We start from the raw sequence: 15,487 nt of genomic DNA on the forward strand, positions 1-15,487 counted from the left end.
GCCCGAGGTCTGTGTCGGTGAGGAGCGTGGGTGTTGCCCATTGAGACCCACCTGGATCGCTGGTTTACTCTGGATTTAGTGAGCAGGCTGGCGTTGGCCCTGGAGGAGAAAGTGCCATTGAGGCCCTGAAAGCGAATACTTGGTGTGACTGTCAGCCTCTTCCTGTCTAGGAACTAACTCAGTTCTAAACACCAGCGCACTGAGGCATCTGATTTGCATCCACTTCCCTGGCGGTGGTGTCATAATTTAAGCCCCTGTCGGTGGAGATGTATGGGTCGCCGTGTCAGGGAGCACGGGGTGGCTGTTAGGCCTGTGAGTTACAGCCTGATGGTGCCCTGTCGGAGTTAACTAGGAGAGGCCAGTGATAAATTCTGCTTTTTGGGGAGGTGTGGGAGCAGCGGGGAGAAGAGAGTTGGTTTCTCATATTCTAAGTCCTGCTAAATCAGTGTGTTGACATTTTATTTAGAGAACATGGGGCGTTCGCTTTGGATGTGGGACCTGCACTCTGCGTCTTTTATTTCTGCATTCTGAGAGCACCTTCCGACACCGAGCGCCGCAGGGCTGGGTTCCCGCAGTGCTGGTTTTGAAATCCACTCAGAATCTGCGTGCGTAGGCAGGCTACAGTTGGGCTTCCGGCAGGTCTACCCAGCAGCTGTTTCCAGATTCAGACTGTTCCAGAATGGTGAGGGGTTTGGCTGCAAACCACCTGAGAGTACCTTGAGTTCTGTGTGCCTCAGTTTCCTCACACCTAAGATGCAGATAGCAGTTCTGACTGCCTGGTGGGGTCGCTGGAAAATTCCGGTGAGAGACTGCTTGGGAGAATATTTAGGTTTCCAGAGTCCTGGAGGGTGTCGGTTCCTGGAGTCCTGTACTCCCTCACTCCTGAGAAAACAGAGCGGCTTCTGTGTGCGGGGGCTGGGGATGGAACCCAGGGCCTGAGGCGCTCTGGACAAGTGCTGCACCCTGGGCCGCACCCCAGCCCTGGTGTCCGTTCTTCACAGTGATGGCGTGCACATCTCTGTGTTCGCACAGACAAACGGTGGGTGTCTAATTTTCCTCCCTGCTGCTGAATCTCCAGCTCAGACCTGAAATGTACTCGTATTTTATGTGTTTGCTTCTGAGTCTAGCATTGGGGAGAGATGAATCAGATAAAATATTATTATTTCAGGCTTGTCTGCCCCCGATGACACTTCCCTTTGACGTGGAGCCCAGGGTACCACTTGCCCAGACATAATTCAGCAACTATAGACCGCTCAGTCGCTTTCTATTTATGCGTCTGCATCTGACTGAATTCTTTATAGGGGATGTGAAAAATGGAGCCTCTGGGATTTCTGAGTATCTGACAACAACCCCTAAAGACCCCTAGGCAGCTCCACACTGAGTGTTTAAAATAAACACTGTTTCTCAGAAATGGTACCTAATGAGTATATTTTTGAGTTAGGAAAACAAGAGAGCAATGACATAAGACTTCGTGACTCATGATACAGACGTGTAGGAAACTGAACTTACGTTCTTATCACTACAGTGACTTAGGGCATTGCTTTCTAACGTCTGAGTTTTGGTAAATGCATCATAAATCCTAGCTGTAATTACATCACTTTGTTCTCCTTCATGTTTACATTTAACTTAATGGGTGGGAAGTTGTCCTAGGCCCGTGGCATGACTAAGAGTCTGGACTCTGACTATAGGCTGAATCACTAATGTCTTTGAATATGATTCTGCCGAGTGGGGGGCTGGCTCAGAATTGCAGATATCTGAGGGAGACTCAGAATCCTCACCGTTACGCTTGTGACACTTTCCCGTCGTAAAGGTGTGTGCTGGGCATGTGTGGTGCGTGCGCGTGCGTTGTGCTTGAATGTGGGGAGAGCTGTTGAGCATTGTGGGTAAAGGCGGGCGTTGTTGTCTCTCTCCGGCGCTCCTGCTCGGGGCTGCCACATGCTAGGCGGGTACTGCGTGCTGAGCCTGACGCTGCCCAGCGCCCCCCTTTCTCGAATGCCCGTGGGGGCTGGGGCATTGCTGGCACGTGGAGCCCAGAGATCTTAGGGTTTTATTGCTGAGCGTGTAAATCTCTTCCTTTCCTGAGATATGGGACTCGTAGGTCATGCTGTTAACCTTAAACAAAATAGAATTTTCCAAAGTCTTTGCTCCCTTTAGTTAGTAGTGGTTGAGATAAAAATCTGGTTTAATATCAGGAAAAGCAAAATAATGTATTTAAAGATGCAAAAGTAGACATGAGTATAGATTAGGACTCTGCAATTTTTTTCCTTAAATTATTTTCAAAATGGACATCCACAGGACAAAGAAACTATACCTGCAAGTAATTGATTGCACAGTAAAATCTGAATTATGCCATCATTTATACTTGTGTGCTTCCAGTATTCTGTTTATTTATTTATTTTTCATTGGGTTTAAAATTGAGGCTTTTATCTTATAAGGAAAGTTTGCCTATCCATAAAATCAGTGTTTTTTAATTATGGAACCAGTATATGGTCATTTTAAACATTTTGGAAGCTACTAGAAAGTATAAAGAGGAAAATTATAGTAATCCTCAATGCTACCACCTAGAGATAAATTTTTTTAACTTTCTTAGAGCATTATATTACATGTATAATTTTAGCTTTCTTTTACTTCATATACTTTTTTTACTATATTAGTGAATATCATGTGATAGTATTTATTTGAAGCTGGGTGGCGTGGTGGCACACGCTGTAATCCCAGTACTCAGGAGGCTGAGGCAGAAGGATCACTGTGAGTTCGAGGCCAGCCTGAACTACATAGTGAGACCTTGTCTCAAAAATATTTTTTTATTCGAAACATGATTGGTAGCAACTGCATAATATTCCATTACAGGAATGTACCACAATTTACTTAGTCACTGCCTTGTTAGCCATTTACGTTGCTTCTACTTTTTTTTTGTTGTTGTTGCTTCTACTTTTTAGAAAATCCCAGGTAAGTTCTGACAGTGGCATCATGGTTTAGAACTTCTGAGCCTATCTCTGTGCCTTGGAGCAGACCTCAGAGATTTGCTGGGTCAGATTGTGAACACCAGTAAGGTTCGATGCATACTGCTTTCGAGAAGCAGTGCTTCACCCGAAGCACAGCCCTGCGCAGCCTCCTCTAGCATTTTGAAGCCTTTTCCAGCACGATAGCATCTGAGCAGCCCTGCGCTGCGCTTCGTCTCATTTCACCCTCACGAGGAAGGCACTAGTATCTCCTCTTCACAGATGAAAAGCTTGCTGAGAGGGCTTTGGCAGCTTTCACGGGCTGTGTGCAACCAGGAGAGAGCGGCTTTGTGATTCAGATTCAGGTCATCCCTTCCCAAAGCCCATGTGCTTTCTGAACTTCCAGGGCTTTCTTCCACACACAGTGTCCGACCCTCAGGCTGGGGACGCAGCTCAGGGGCCGAGCACCTGCGTAGCACGCCTGAGGCTTTGGGCTCCGTCTCCAGCAGCACAAAAGCGAACGTGTGTAATGTGTGTGTTTCATCATTAACCGTCAGGAAATGGGGTCCAGGAAACAAGGCTGCCATCCCCACCCCCAGCTTTGTTTCCTAAAGTCAATATGCATGTCTCTTGGAGATCACCAAGGGCACCGGGGGACTCTGAACAAACACCCCTTCTTGGGCTTAAGTCGCCCACACTGGGTAAGAACAAAGTGCAGAGCCTCTCCCGGACTGTGAGTCAGCAGACACCTGCTCCCCGCTGCTGTCTGAGCACGCACAGGAGCGAAGGGATTCCCGGGCAGGGTGTTTCCAGCAGAGACATTATTTGGAAAATAATGTCTTCCAAATCACACACAGTCGTGCAGAATCTTGAAGAGAAATCATAGTGTGATTATGACAAGGAGATGTTTCTTTTGAGCGTATTAATAAATGTAACCCTGTCTTTTCTGCCTCTGGAATTGTGGAGGGGAAAAACCCTCTGACGGTAGCGGCTTTCTGTTCCAGGTGTGTGAGTACCCCGACGGAACCAAGTCGTTGAAACTGGGGGACTTCGGGCTGGCGACGGTGGTGGAAGGCCCTCTGTACACGGTCTGCGGCACGCCCACCTACGTCGCTCCGGAGATCATCGCTGAGACCGGGTGAGGCTCCTGCGGGTTAGGGTAGGGGTGGACATTGGTGCGCACAGGTACAGTTTTTCGATACTGCTGCTGGTGAACTCGGTGCCTCCTTTGAAGGCAGAGAAGAGAGAAAGAGAGCGAGAGAGACTGTAACTGCACCAGGATGTTGACTCGGGAGCTAGAGTTTGTGCTTACCTGGCCAAAAGCTAAGTGCCCAGGCTTCCGTCCCAGGGCCACTCTTGGGAATATGGCAGTGGTCTTCAGCATGGCGGTTAAGTGGACAGGAAAACAGATGACTGTCGAAACGGCAAGCCGTTCCTCCTCGTGAATGGAGCGCTTTGACCCCAAGGACTCTGTGTGGAAGGTCCCACAGTCCTTACCTGCCGCCTCCTTGCTTTTCCAGCTACGGCCTGAAGGTGGACATTTGGGCAGCCGGCGTGATCACGTACATTCTCCTGTGTGGCTTCCCACCATTCCGAAGGTCAGTGGTGCTTCCAGTGACTGTATTTGAATTAAACATTCCCAGGTGCTTTACTCGTGGTAGTCAGGACGTGAAATGGGTTGGTCAGTAAAAATGCTAGTTAAAATCTATAGAAACGTATCCCTTTTTGTCTTACTTTACAACCTAATGTAGATTCGTTGGCCACTCCTCCCTCCCTCCCTTCCTCCCCGCCTCATTCGTTCGTTCATTGTGTCAGGGATCCAGCCCAGAGCTTCCCACTTGGCCAGTGTCGTGCTTGCTGCCCCGCCGAGCCGCGCATCCAGCCTGGCCATGCTTTGGACGGGTGATCCAGGCCTTTGTTCTGTGCACGGTGCTTCGCGTTTCTTGTGGCCTTTCCTTCAGGCAGTTCCTGCAGATCTGTAATACAGAGTCTACAATTTCTGGTGTCTCAGTCTGGGTGGGGGCAGTCCTGAGGACCCAGCCCGAGGCTTTGCCTGTGCTAGGCAGCTTCTCTACCTCCGAGCTGCGGCCCCAGCCTCTCAGGCTTTTTAAATGAGAGTCATCCTGTGGAACACGCTGAATCCTTCCAGACACACCTTGTCCAGCGCTTGACAGTCGTCCGACTCACCTTACGGTAGTGTTTATATAATCTTCCAGGAGCATTCACGTCTGTTCTCAAGGAGACAGGAACTCTTCCCTGTTAGTTTCAGCTTAACCCTGCGCATGATATGTAATTGAGAAGTCGAATTTAAAACACTTTTGGCACCAATGAGCTGGGAAGCAAGCGGCTGACAGGAGGGTGCCTCACCTGGCGGGAGCTGAGGTGGCCGCGGGCAGCTGGCCGGGTGTCCGTGTCCTTGCGAACAGGGCGGCTGGTCCCGGGACTCAGCGAGGGAGTTTGGCCACAAATCTCGAGTGGATTCTTCTCTCTCTGGAGTAATAAATGACTTTGAAGCAGCAGTTCGTCTGTTTGATTTTCTGTATTTCCTTGAGCTGTTTTCATTTTAATCCCTCTGTTCACTTTATGAACGAGTACTTTATGAGTAGCCACTGTTTGCCGGGCACTGTTGTAAGTGCGGAGAAGAAAGCAGTGGGTAAAGCATGACCCCTGAAGTTGCGGTGTTTTCGTCTGCTTGGGCTGCTACCATGAACCCTGTAGCCTACAGGCGATGGAAATTCACTGCTTACGGGCGGCGAAGTCCAAGATCAAGGCGCCGGCAGACTTGTCTGGTAAAAGCCCGCTTCCTGGTTCTTACTCAGCTGTGTCTTCACTCTTCCAGAGTGGACGGGGGAGGGGACCGCCAGGTCTCTCATCAGGGCCCTGTCCCCGCTCGCGAAGGCGGTACCTCGTGGCCTGGACACCTCCCAAAGGCCGCACTTCCTAGTGCTGTTGCCTGGGGTTAGGTCTCAACCGATGCATTTCGGGGAGACAGACATGCAGCCTGTGGTATGGTATTGACTGTATTCAATCAGTAAGTGAAAAAATAGGTTTCTTTTTTCTCCCTCAACATTTTTAATGAAAACTTTCCAGAAAAGGGGAAGGCTTTATCTTTCTCAAAGGCAGCCTTTCACCTGAGCCCGGTGTGTTTTTATGAGCAGTTGCTGTAAGCAGAAGAACAACGCAGATGTTGTTCTCCGCTTCCGAGAGTTGTGTGGTACAGAGTCATACGTCACGAGAACCGTAGGGTGTGTGGCGCGGGGCTTGGTGAGGGCGGGCAGCATGTTAAGGTTTGCTGGAAGGAGAGTGTCGGTGTGGGATCTTCCAGGAGGGCGGCCTCGTAGGCGGAATGCTCTTTCATCTTCATGGAGGCGGTGAAGCCTCAGTGGGCCGCACAGACTGCAGGGTTAGCGCGCAGTGTTGGGTAGCTTTGGCAGTTAATAAACTCCACAGCGGAGCATGAGGAACGGTCCTGTGGATTGTTTGGGTGGCTCTTCAGTGCTGGCTCACCAGAGGCCCGGTGTGGCCTCACCCCCATGCCTGGGGTTTGGCTTGATGTCGTCTGGGATGGCAGATGGCTTGGCCACTTGTCTTCTTGTCAACCAGGGGCTAGCCTGGCTTCGGATGATGTTGGAGGCAGGGCTCCCAGAGCAGCCAGGGAGGGGGGCAGGTTCCACTGCCCGGTCACTGTCTCGGCTCCCCTCACACTGTTGATGTCCCAGTGACCATCGTAAGTCTCACAGATAATCCCAAAGCGAATGCGGGGGAAATGAAAGAAAACAAACGCGCGCGTTGGGGTGGTGGGCGGATACTGTCCTTTGTGGCCGTTTTCACAGGCTCACTGGTCTCTGGCTGCTTGGGGGCTGAACTGCTGGGGGCCCGTCCGGTGTAGAAGGGTAGCGTGTTTGGGTCGTAGGTGATCCTGGCCAGTTACAGCCCGCTCTCCCCACCCACCCGAGCCGAGAGCCCAGAAGCCCAGAAGCCCAGAAGCCGGTACCCGGGATCAGCTTTAGAGGCGTGCGTGCTCCCTACTCCCTCTAGTGTTTCCAGTTACCACTGCAGCCCGCCAGCAGGGGCTTTTTTTTTTTTTTTAATTTTGGTTTTGGTTTGGTTTTTGGTTTTAGCAAACATGGGGCTCTGACTAAACAGTGTGCATTTATCGTGGGTTGTTACCCAGCAGGCGGCAGCTTCTTTGTGGGATTTGGGTTGACTGTGGCTAATCAAAAGCAGAAGAGCGGCGCTGTGAAAGCTGCTGCTCTCATACATTACATTCAGCAGCGGGGCGTAAAACCCCAGGTAGCTTACTTTTTAGATATTCGAACGTGCTTTCCTTCTTTCCTGTCCTAGGGTATTGAGAGAAGCTCTGCTGTTAGCACTAGTCGCAGGAATGTCTTCACAGCAGATAGGGACGCTGCGTGGATCTCACCACCTTCTATCGTTATTATAAAATGTAGGTGGGAAATTATAGCAGTTGTCCTGCAAGTGATACATGACTGGGGTAGCAAATAGCTGTCTTCGTAAATTGTAACTGAAGTAAAAGCCCATTGAACGGCGATTTTGAAGTACTTTGTTTTATGTAAAAGACAACTGAAATCCACAGCTTTTGAACTGAAATTATTGTTCGGGATTTACAGTGTCAGTGCTTTGAGGTGTAATATCTCTCGTTCTTTCTGCCTTCAGAGTTTTGGGGTTTAGTCCTAGCTTGCTGGGTGTCCTTGCTCCCCTCTTCTTTGGCATCAGAGCTATCTTCATTAAGAAAATTGGGTTTTCAGAGGCACCCCAAATTTTGGTTGTTGCCTAATAATGTCGGATCTTAGAGCTGCAGGTAACAGGTGTGTGTGTGTGTGTGTGTGTGTGAGAGAGAGACTGTAGTGAGATTATTACACATAGACACATGAACGTACACATGCACGCGCGCGCGCGCACACACACACACACTCAGTGAGTGGTTTGAGCGTTGTTTATGAAATCACATATAACACTGTTCAGCTACCTTTTCTGGCCGCTAGGGTCTTTCATTGACGGAGACACTGTGCGTGGACCCTGTTGCTGATTTTGAGCTTTATCTTAATGGACAGTTCTACACTTACGGCACCTTGAGCCCCAGGCTCTTGTGTAAGGATAAAACAGTGCCCTGTGGTATCTCCGGCAGTCTTCGGAGTGTAACTGTGAGAATAAATCCAGCGTGGTTCAGTCAGGGTATCCTTTCCTCCATGCCCACCAGCAAGCAGACGTGTGAGCCCTGTTCTGTCCGGGTGGGCAGGGTGTAAGCAGTACCACTCTTTCGGCCCTGTTCCCGCATTGCCTGGGGCTTTGTTTGTTGCTTCAGGCTGCTTTGCCGGGAGCCCACTGTGTGAAGGGACTGCTAGGGACAGTCCGCTGGCTTCCACTACAGGACAAAAGCGAGGGATTAACGCGGGTAAACTATTTGTGATTCCAGAAGAAATAAATGGAAGGGTGGCTAAAAGGAACAGTTCTGGAAATAGATCATTTCGTAAGTATCTTTGGACATTATCTGTTCTGATTTTCTAAAGATTTCCATAAAATCTCACTGTCTTTCACTCATTTTGAAGGAGTTCAGAGAGTGAGGACATAACAGTGGAAAGGTGAGAAGACGTTGTGCCACCTAGAAAGAAACTTGTGTGCACTCAGAGCAAATCACTTTTCAGCACGCGGCGTGGTCTCTTGCCTCGCCTGCTTGTTCGGCCTAACTTTTGCTTCCCCCTGTGCCTTTGGCCAGACTGCAGGAGCGGCAGACACCCATCCTTTCAGCTGGGCTTAATTGTCGTGGAAATTCAGAGCTCACAAGATCTATGTTGTTCTCTTTAACAGGACACAAGTGAGGCCACCATTCGTCACACAGATCTGGGCTTTGTCTCTAGAAAGTGCATAACTGTTTCTGTGAACACCACTCTTGTCTTTGTCCACCTTTGGGAGAGCAATTAGCAGTTAGCAGTTAGCAAAATCCCTGAAGGTTGGGGGAGAAGGAACAAGAGCTGATGCACACTTGCCAGGTGACACTAACTTCCCTGTATAGATACTGGCCTTGATCCCTGTTCTGAGTGTTCTGCTGGGGGCTTGAGGTGGCCCTGGGAAGCTACGTACTTCTTCCTCACTCTGGCCGTCTGTGCATTCCCATGTATGTGAATTGTGCTGTGGATGTGGAGATTTAAGTTTTATGGGAGGCTGGAGGTGTTTCCACAGTTTCTAGAACCTTCCATCAAAAGTCTAGGTTTATTTACTCCGAAGACATCGTCTATGTGTGCCAACGCCCTCTGGGGACGAGACTGTCATGCGTGGGTTAGGGGTGGGGAGTTCACCTAGAAGCAGCCGAAGTAAGCTTGCCTGGACATCTGCAGTTCTGGTTGGTATCTTCGGCTGGGCACTTGCTCTCAGGCAGGACGTAAATGAAAGTCAAGTTCTCATGGCGTGGATGTTTTATCCAGATTCTGGACTCCCTGTGACTTTGTCATATGTTGGCTGTGTTACTTGTGTCACTTTCCATTGCAGTGATGAAATTCCTGAGAGAAGCACCTTCCAGGAGGATGAGTGTATTTTGCTTATGGTTTCAGAGGTTTCAGTTCGTGGTCAGGCGATTCCATTGCTGTGGGCTGAGGTGAAGCAGGACGTTGTGGAAGGGTGTGGTAGAGCAGAGCTGCTCACTGATGGCAGCTGGGAAGCAGAGCACAAGGGGAAGAGCCAGAAGGGGAGGGGCCGGGGACCTACAGCCCTCCAGGCTATACCCCCGTGATCTGCTCCCAGCGACACATCCAGCTCTGATCTCCTCCAGGAATTGCCACTGCTGGAATTGGAGCCCTGTCGTCCAATGGGCTCCCAAAGCCCATCGGCAACCAGGCCCTCAACGCAGTCAGCCTTGCCGGGGGATATTTTGGAAGCCAACTGTGATGATGTCTTTTGTTGTTTTATTGGAACAGTCTTGTCAAGACTGCTCTAGTCTTACAGTGGTGAGAAGAAGTGAGGGCAGATCATGGCCCCACAAGTGAGGATTTCCAGTATTGACAGAGTCCATTTTTTTCATAAATCTTTGTCATTGTGGTTATGAGCCACACAGAAGCTTTCATCTTAACCTTTTACCCCTCGAGGGTAGGGGCTTGTTCTGTTGCCAAGGCTGTTCTCAAATCCCTGCACTCACGGGTCCCCCCGCTGCTCAGCTGCCCCGTTAGCTGGGACTCCCAGCATGCACCAGCACGCCCACGCCCGGCCTCCGTCCTGTTTTTGTGTGTATAGCACAGTCGCATTAAGTACATTCACGTGTTGTGTGACCGTCGCCACGCTGCACCTCCAGGACCTTTTCAGATTCCCAAACTGGAACTCAGCATCCACTCAGCAGGTTTTTTCGAGTCATTGTCTCTGTCTCTGCCCTCATCTGATTGTCAGACCATGGACATTTTCGTCGGCTCCTTGTCTGAAAGGAAAACCTTGTCATCACAAATGCAGTGGTGACACAGCAGTGAGACCTGAAGTGCCGAAGGTGCTGACTCCTCCCCATTCTTCCCGTGAGCATTTGGTTACACTGTGCTGACTTCAGCTTTTCTTCCATTTCTGTGTCCCTGACTTAGTGAGAACAATCTCCAGGAGGATCTCTTCGACCAGATCTTGGCTGGGAAGCTGGAGTTCCCAGCCCCCTACTGGGATAACATCACTGACTCAGCCAAGGTACCATCTCTGCCTGTCCCTGCGGGGTGTGCCGCGTGGCGGGCCACAGTGACTCACAGTGTGAAAAAAGGGATGACGGACGCTTCACGTGTGGTCCTTTAAGTTCATCCCATGGTACCGTCTCAGAAGTTCTTGAGCAAGATTTGGAAGCCAGAATGGCTGTCTTCCTAGCTGCCATACCTTCCTTTCGCTCCTCTAACCTGTAAGCACTAATTCTTCCATCAGTTCAAGAGCTGTGTACTGGGCGCCCATCAGAATACAGGGATGAACTCAAGAGAACACTGAACTGCGAAGGGGAAAACCCTGCAGTATTACCCAGTGGGATGAGGACAATGCCCAGAACTTTCAAGGGAGAACGTCTAGGCTTTGTAAGCTCTTCTCCCGCTCTGGGGCTGACGGAGGTAGCTGTGTCTCCGTCCCCGTTGGCAGTAGGAGGACAGGGGTGTTAGCTTTTGAGCTCGGACGCCTGCGTGGCAGTGTTGGCTGAAGTGCGTGCTGGAGTTCAGACTTGTGAACGTGCGCTGCAAGTGTCCCCTTCCTCCTCTGTGGTCTTCCTCCTTGCCTTCTCTCTTCCTAGGAGCTAATCAGTCAGATGCTTCAGGTGAACGTGGAAGCTCGATGTACTGCAGGACAAATCCTGAGTCACCCCTGGGTGTCAGTAAGTACCCGCATTCCAGGGACGGGCAGCTGTGTTTCTGTGGCCAGTGGTAGGCCTGGCTGTGCGTTTTGCACCAGCAAAGTTGTGCAGCTAAGCTCTGTGGCAAAGTGTCGCTCAGGCCCCACGAGCGAGTAGCAGGAAGGGAGCTGTCTGGGAGAAAGCAGTTGACACCAGGGCCCCAGAGCCATAGGTCCTGCTCTCTGGTAGCCGAGCAAGCCGCTGGCCCTGCTGAGCTTCAGTGTCCTCATCTCCAAGGGCGGGGCTGGCTCTGCGCTTCCTGAGGAAGCCCGTGGGACTCCCCTGTCCCTGTCACTGGGCCTGAGCTCTCAGGCTGTGCCCAGTGGACGAGCGTGTGATCTGCGTCCCAGGGGTCCCGGGAGGCGTTGCTGGAGGCGGGCAGAGGGTGTGGCGCTGACGAGGGCGCACTCGGGGGGAAACAGCTCACTAAATGGTGACGGAAGGGTGTACGCCTCCCATTTGCAGATGTCTCCTGAAGGAGAGTTAATTTTGTTAGCCAAGGGCTTTGGTTGGCCCGGGCTCCCTGTGGGCCTCGCTGCTCTGCCCACGGCTTTCCTAGGCCAGACGACGCGGCCTTGGGAGTAAGTAGCCGAGACACCACATCTCTGTGAGCAGTGCAGGCTGATGCAGGGCGATGGGCTTGGGGGCTTGTTGGGGCGGACCCCAGGGCCGCCTCACACTAACCACAGGTGCTAGCCCTGCGCTGCACGCCCAACCTCCGCCTCCTTTCCAAATACGAGATGAAGCCTCACTGTGTGGCCCAGGCTTGCCTTGAACTCATGGGCTCAAGCGATCGGCCCGCCTCAGGCTCCCAGGTGGCCGGGGGCACCAAGGGCGTGCCGTTGCACCACGTGTGGGCCGCCGTAATCGTGTGTCTAAGATGGAGCCATTTGGGAAGAGGCCAGGTGCCTGGAGCCCATGGTAACGGTTACAGAAGACAGCTTAGATGTGCGAGTCAGAAATCATTGCGTTCGATTCTGTCGTTTTCCACAGGATGATGCCTCCCAGGAGAACAATATGCAGGCGGAGGTCACAGGTAAACTAAAACAGCACTTTAATAACGCGCTCCCCAAACAGAACAGCACCACCACCGGGGTCTCTGTCATTATGGTAAGTGGGGCGCAGCCCGGAGTGCTCTGCCGCAGGTGGCCAGAGCTGCTGTGGTGTGAGGCTGGGGCCTCCGTGTCCCCCGGGTGGCCTTCCGAAGGGCACTCACTGGCCCCGTTCCAGGCCCTGCATGCTGGGCGCTGTGGGCAGGGGCCGTGCAGGCTCCAGGGAGGCCAGGCTGCTGGGTGCAGGTGTGGGGACCCGATGCGCTCTGCGGTCGCTGTCTGCACCGAGACGGTGCCCTGGGTGTGGCGGTATAAACAGATAGCTCCCCCTCCGGGGTGTCCAGCGTAGATTATTCAAGGCATTGATTATTCTGTGGGATTTGGGATAAGAAGTAGTCAAAGTGAAACAAATTTCTTTCTTTTTTTTAAGAAAATAACATTTTATAAAAGACAGTTTGGGGGCTCTCAAAACTACAGAACAACACTTTTTAAAAAATTATAATGTTCTCCAGGTTAGTAGAATTTTATGAAAAGTCAGTAACAATGATCACCGTTATTTCTTATGAAAGAAAAGGTTATTTCTTTCGTAACCTTTTTACAAAATTTTTTTAACATGTCCCTGCCAGCTTAACACAGCAGTGGTAGGTACGTGTGGGGTCGTTTTGGGGACTGTCCCATGCCACCTGACGGCACAGTCATGCATGTACCAGTGGTGGTTCAGAGCCACCCAGCTGCCAGACGGGAAGGACGGCCCCATCGTGAACGTGCGATCTAAGTGTATAAACACAACACAGTAAAATGAAAAGTAGCATTAAAGTAAGGGAAGGCAAAGGAAAACGGCAGAAACAAGAAGAGTGAGCCTGAAGTGAGGTCGGTAGGCACAGTGCCGGCCGTCCAGGCCTGAGCCCTGTGAAGCCGGCCAGGCTGAGCGGCCCCCACCGAGCTGGCGGGGAGTGGCGGGGTCGCCTTCCCCGGAGCACCGGCCTCTCCGAGGGCATGCGCAGCTGCCCAGCCCGGGGCACCTCCGGGTCCCCACAGCCGCGTTGTGCCTGTCACAGCGCTGGCCTCTCACTTCCTGGGAAGGGCGCGGCCGCAGGGAGAGCCGTGCCTTTTCCTCACCGCCCCTGGTAACCCCGGAACTTGGTCTAGGAAGGCGAAAGGTGCAGGGAGGAGCGGGAAGGACCCCCGCCCCGGCCCTGTGAGCACCCAGCGCCCCGCCGTGCCCCACGAGCGTCCACCCTGCGCTTAGCACCTGCTGGCTGTCGTGCTGGGCCTCTCCCCGGGGGCCGTGTTAGTTTGGCTGCCCTCTGGATGGCTTCCATCTTTCCCTGTGGCCCTGCCAGAAAGGGTGCTGTCGCTCCCCGCTCCGACAGACGGGGCCTCGTGACAGCTTGCAGGCCTCGGGAGCTGCTCCCTGCCGAAGCGTGGGGCGGCTGCCGCCTGCCCTCATGGTTTCCCTCGCAGTTTATAGTGTTTTGCTGAGAGGGTAAGAGAGTCTGAGTTGTTACAGAATTATAAACACTTGGAAAAGAACCTTCTGTACAGAGCCGGCAGCACGGGGACATTATGAAGTGATCCCCTTAGGAGAGCTGGCCCCAGTGGCGGAGAGACAGTGCAGCTCTGCAGTGCTCTGTGTTACGAGGGAGCTTCGGGAACAATTTGGAAAACGAAACCTCCAAAGTCGGCCCCGCCAAGCCAGGAGTACAGCTCAGTGGCAGAGCGCATGCTTAGCGTGAACGAGGCCCTGAGTTCCATCCCCAGCACTAGAGCGAGAAACATTGGCGTCGTGCACATGTGGTGAAAAACCGTAAGGGATTTGTTGGAATCAGAATTTAGTAACTCTGTTTGTGAGCCAGAGAGGCATCTAAGAGGAGGCAGTATTGCAGCCTGTGCGGGAGCTGAGGAGAACCCGCTCGGGTCCCTGGTGTGGTCCCCTTCCTGCCCCAGGAGGACGCGGTGCCTGCGGGGCTTCCGGGCACCTCTGGGCGGAGGCTCCGGGCTGCTGGGCTGTCGGGCCTTGGGCCCGGGTCCGCTGTGTCCTGGGCAGCGACGCGGAGGCCCCGCAGACAGCCCTGTCCTGTGGGTCCCTTGCTGAAAGTGGAGAGTTCGCCAGGCTCCACCGTCCCATCCCGACAGAGGCCACTGGCACAGCTCGTGGGGAGCCCGCCTCGGGGAGCCTCGCCCTGTGCTGTGGCCGAAGGCGGCCCCGAGAGGAGAGAGGCAGATAAACGAAAGACAGCTGTTGAGAGAGAAGTGAGGATTAACGGGAAGAGGAAGGATGCACGAGGAAGGAGAGGAACAGAAGGCAGCTTCTGGGGAAGCTTAGAAGAAGTTACACCAGCCTTCGTCAGCGTCACGGCAGTGTGACTCTGGAAGCTGGGTTGGCGCGCCGCTCAGCGCGTTGGCAGGGCCTAACTGCGTGCTCCCCGCAGGACCGCAGGCGCCAGGGAGCCGCCCGCTGGCCCCGTCCTCGCCACGTTCCCGCAGCTGAGCTCCGTCAGTGGGAGTGCGCTGCCTGCCCGCCCTGGCCCTCGGGAGGAGCGGGGTCTGCGGCGCGTCCCGGGCAGGACCCGCCCTCGGTGCCCGAGGTCCCTGGGAAGTTTGTCCTGTCGCCGCAAGAGGAAGAGGCGCGTCGTTCGCCCACCCCGTCAGGCCCAGGCCCAGGCCCGTGTGGCGCCGCTCTGCCCCCGCGCTCCTCCTCGCCGTGACTGCGTGTCCGGACGGCCCGTCCTTGGGGACCGCTTTCAATGCTCTTTTGTATTAAAAAGAACAGCAAAATGACTGTCCCTGCACTCGGGTGTCCTCGTTACTATGGGAGCTGATGCCGTTTCCCCGGACACAGGAAGAGGAGCAGTAGGGCGAGGTGCCTTGTGGCCGTCGGAGGGCCAGCCGTGGCCGGCCGGGGGTGGCCCTCGCGGCTCTCCCGGTTCCCTCGCTGCCCCAGGCCCTTCCTGACCCCGGCTGGTGCCGAGGCTGCAGTGAGAAAACGGGAGGAGGTGGCGGGCACCCGCCAGGCGGGGGAGGCAGGCGGGAAGGGCGGCGCCTGGTCCGCGCCTCGCGTGACCGTCAGGGACGGTGACGGAGCTCTGTTTCCCCCTGGGCGCGGCCGAGACCGGGCCCAGCGCAGCTTCTGGCCGGAGCCC

General features: G+C 53.3%; 2 protein-coding genes across 5 annotated transcripts in view; one reads left to right on the forward strand and one right to left on the reverse strand.

Annotated features, from left to right (window-relative positions):
* Window positions 1-15,125, forward strand: part of Dclk2 (doublecortin-like kinase 2) — a gene marked incomplete at its 5' end in the record, with an annotated part of 141,350 nt that extends 126,225 nt beyond the window's left edge. For 3 of the 4 annotated variants that reach the window (XM_005400882.2, XM_005400884.2, XM_005400885.2), the window contains 5 exon segments: window positions 3,947-4,080; window positions 4,463-4,540; window positions 10,520-10,616; window positions 11,194-11,274; window positions 12,286-14,870. In XM_005400882.2, coding sequence (XP_005400939.1) covers window positions 3,947-4,080; window positions 4,463-4,540; window positions 10,520-10,616; window positions 11,194-11,274; window positions 12,286-12,693 — 798 coding nt within the window. In that variant the 3' untranslated portion in view covers window positions 12,694-14,870. 4 annotated transcript variants of the gene reach the window in all.
* On the reverse strand, window positions 15,067-15,487 carry LOC106150314 (translation initiation factor IF-2-like; the record flags this gene model as incomplete). The annotated part of the gene is given in 1 exon segment (XM_013522881.1): window positions 15,067-15,487. A coding segment is annotated over 1 exon segment (399 nt), but the record flags the coding sequence as incomplete, so codon positions are not given.

Source organism: Chinchilla lanigera, unplaced genomic scaffold (assembly GCF_000276665.1).
Source record: "Chinchilla lanigera isolate Chin_1 unplaced genomic scaffold, ChiLan1.0 scaffold00070, whole genome shotgun sequence".
In the NCBI taxonomy this organism is placed as follows: Eukaryota; Metazoa; Chordata; class Mammalia; order Rodentia; family Chinchillidae; genus Chinchilla; species Chinchilla lanigera.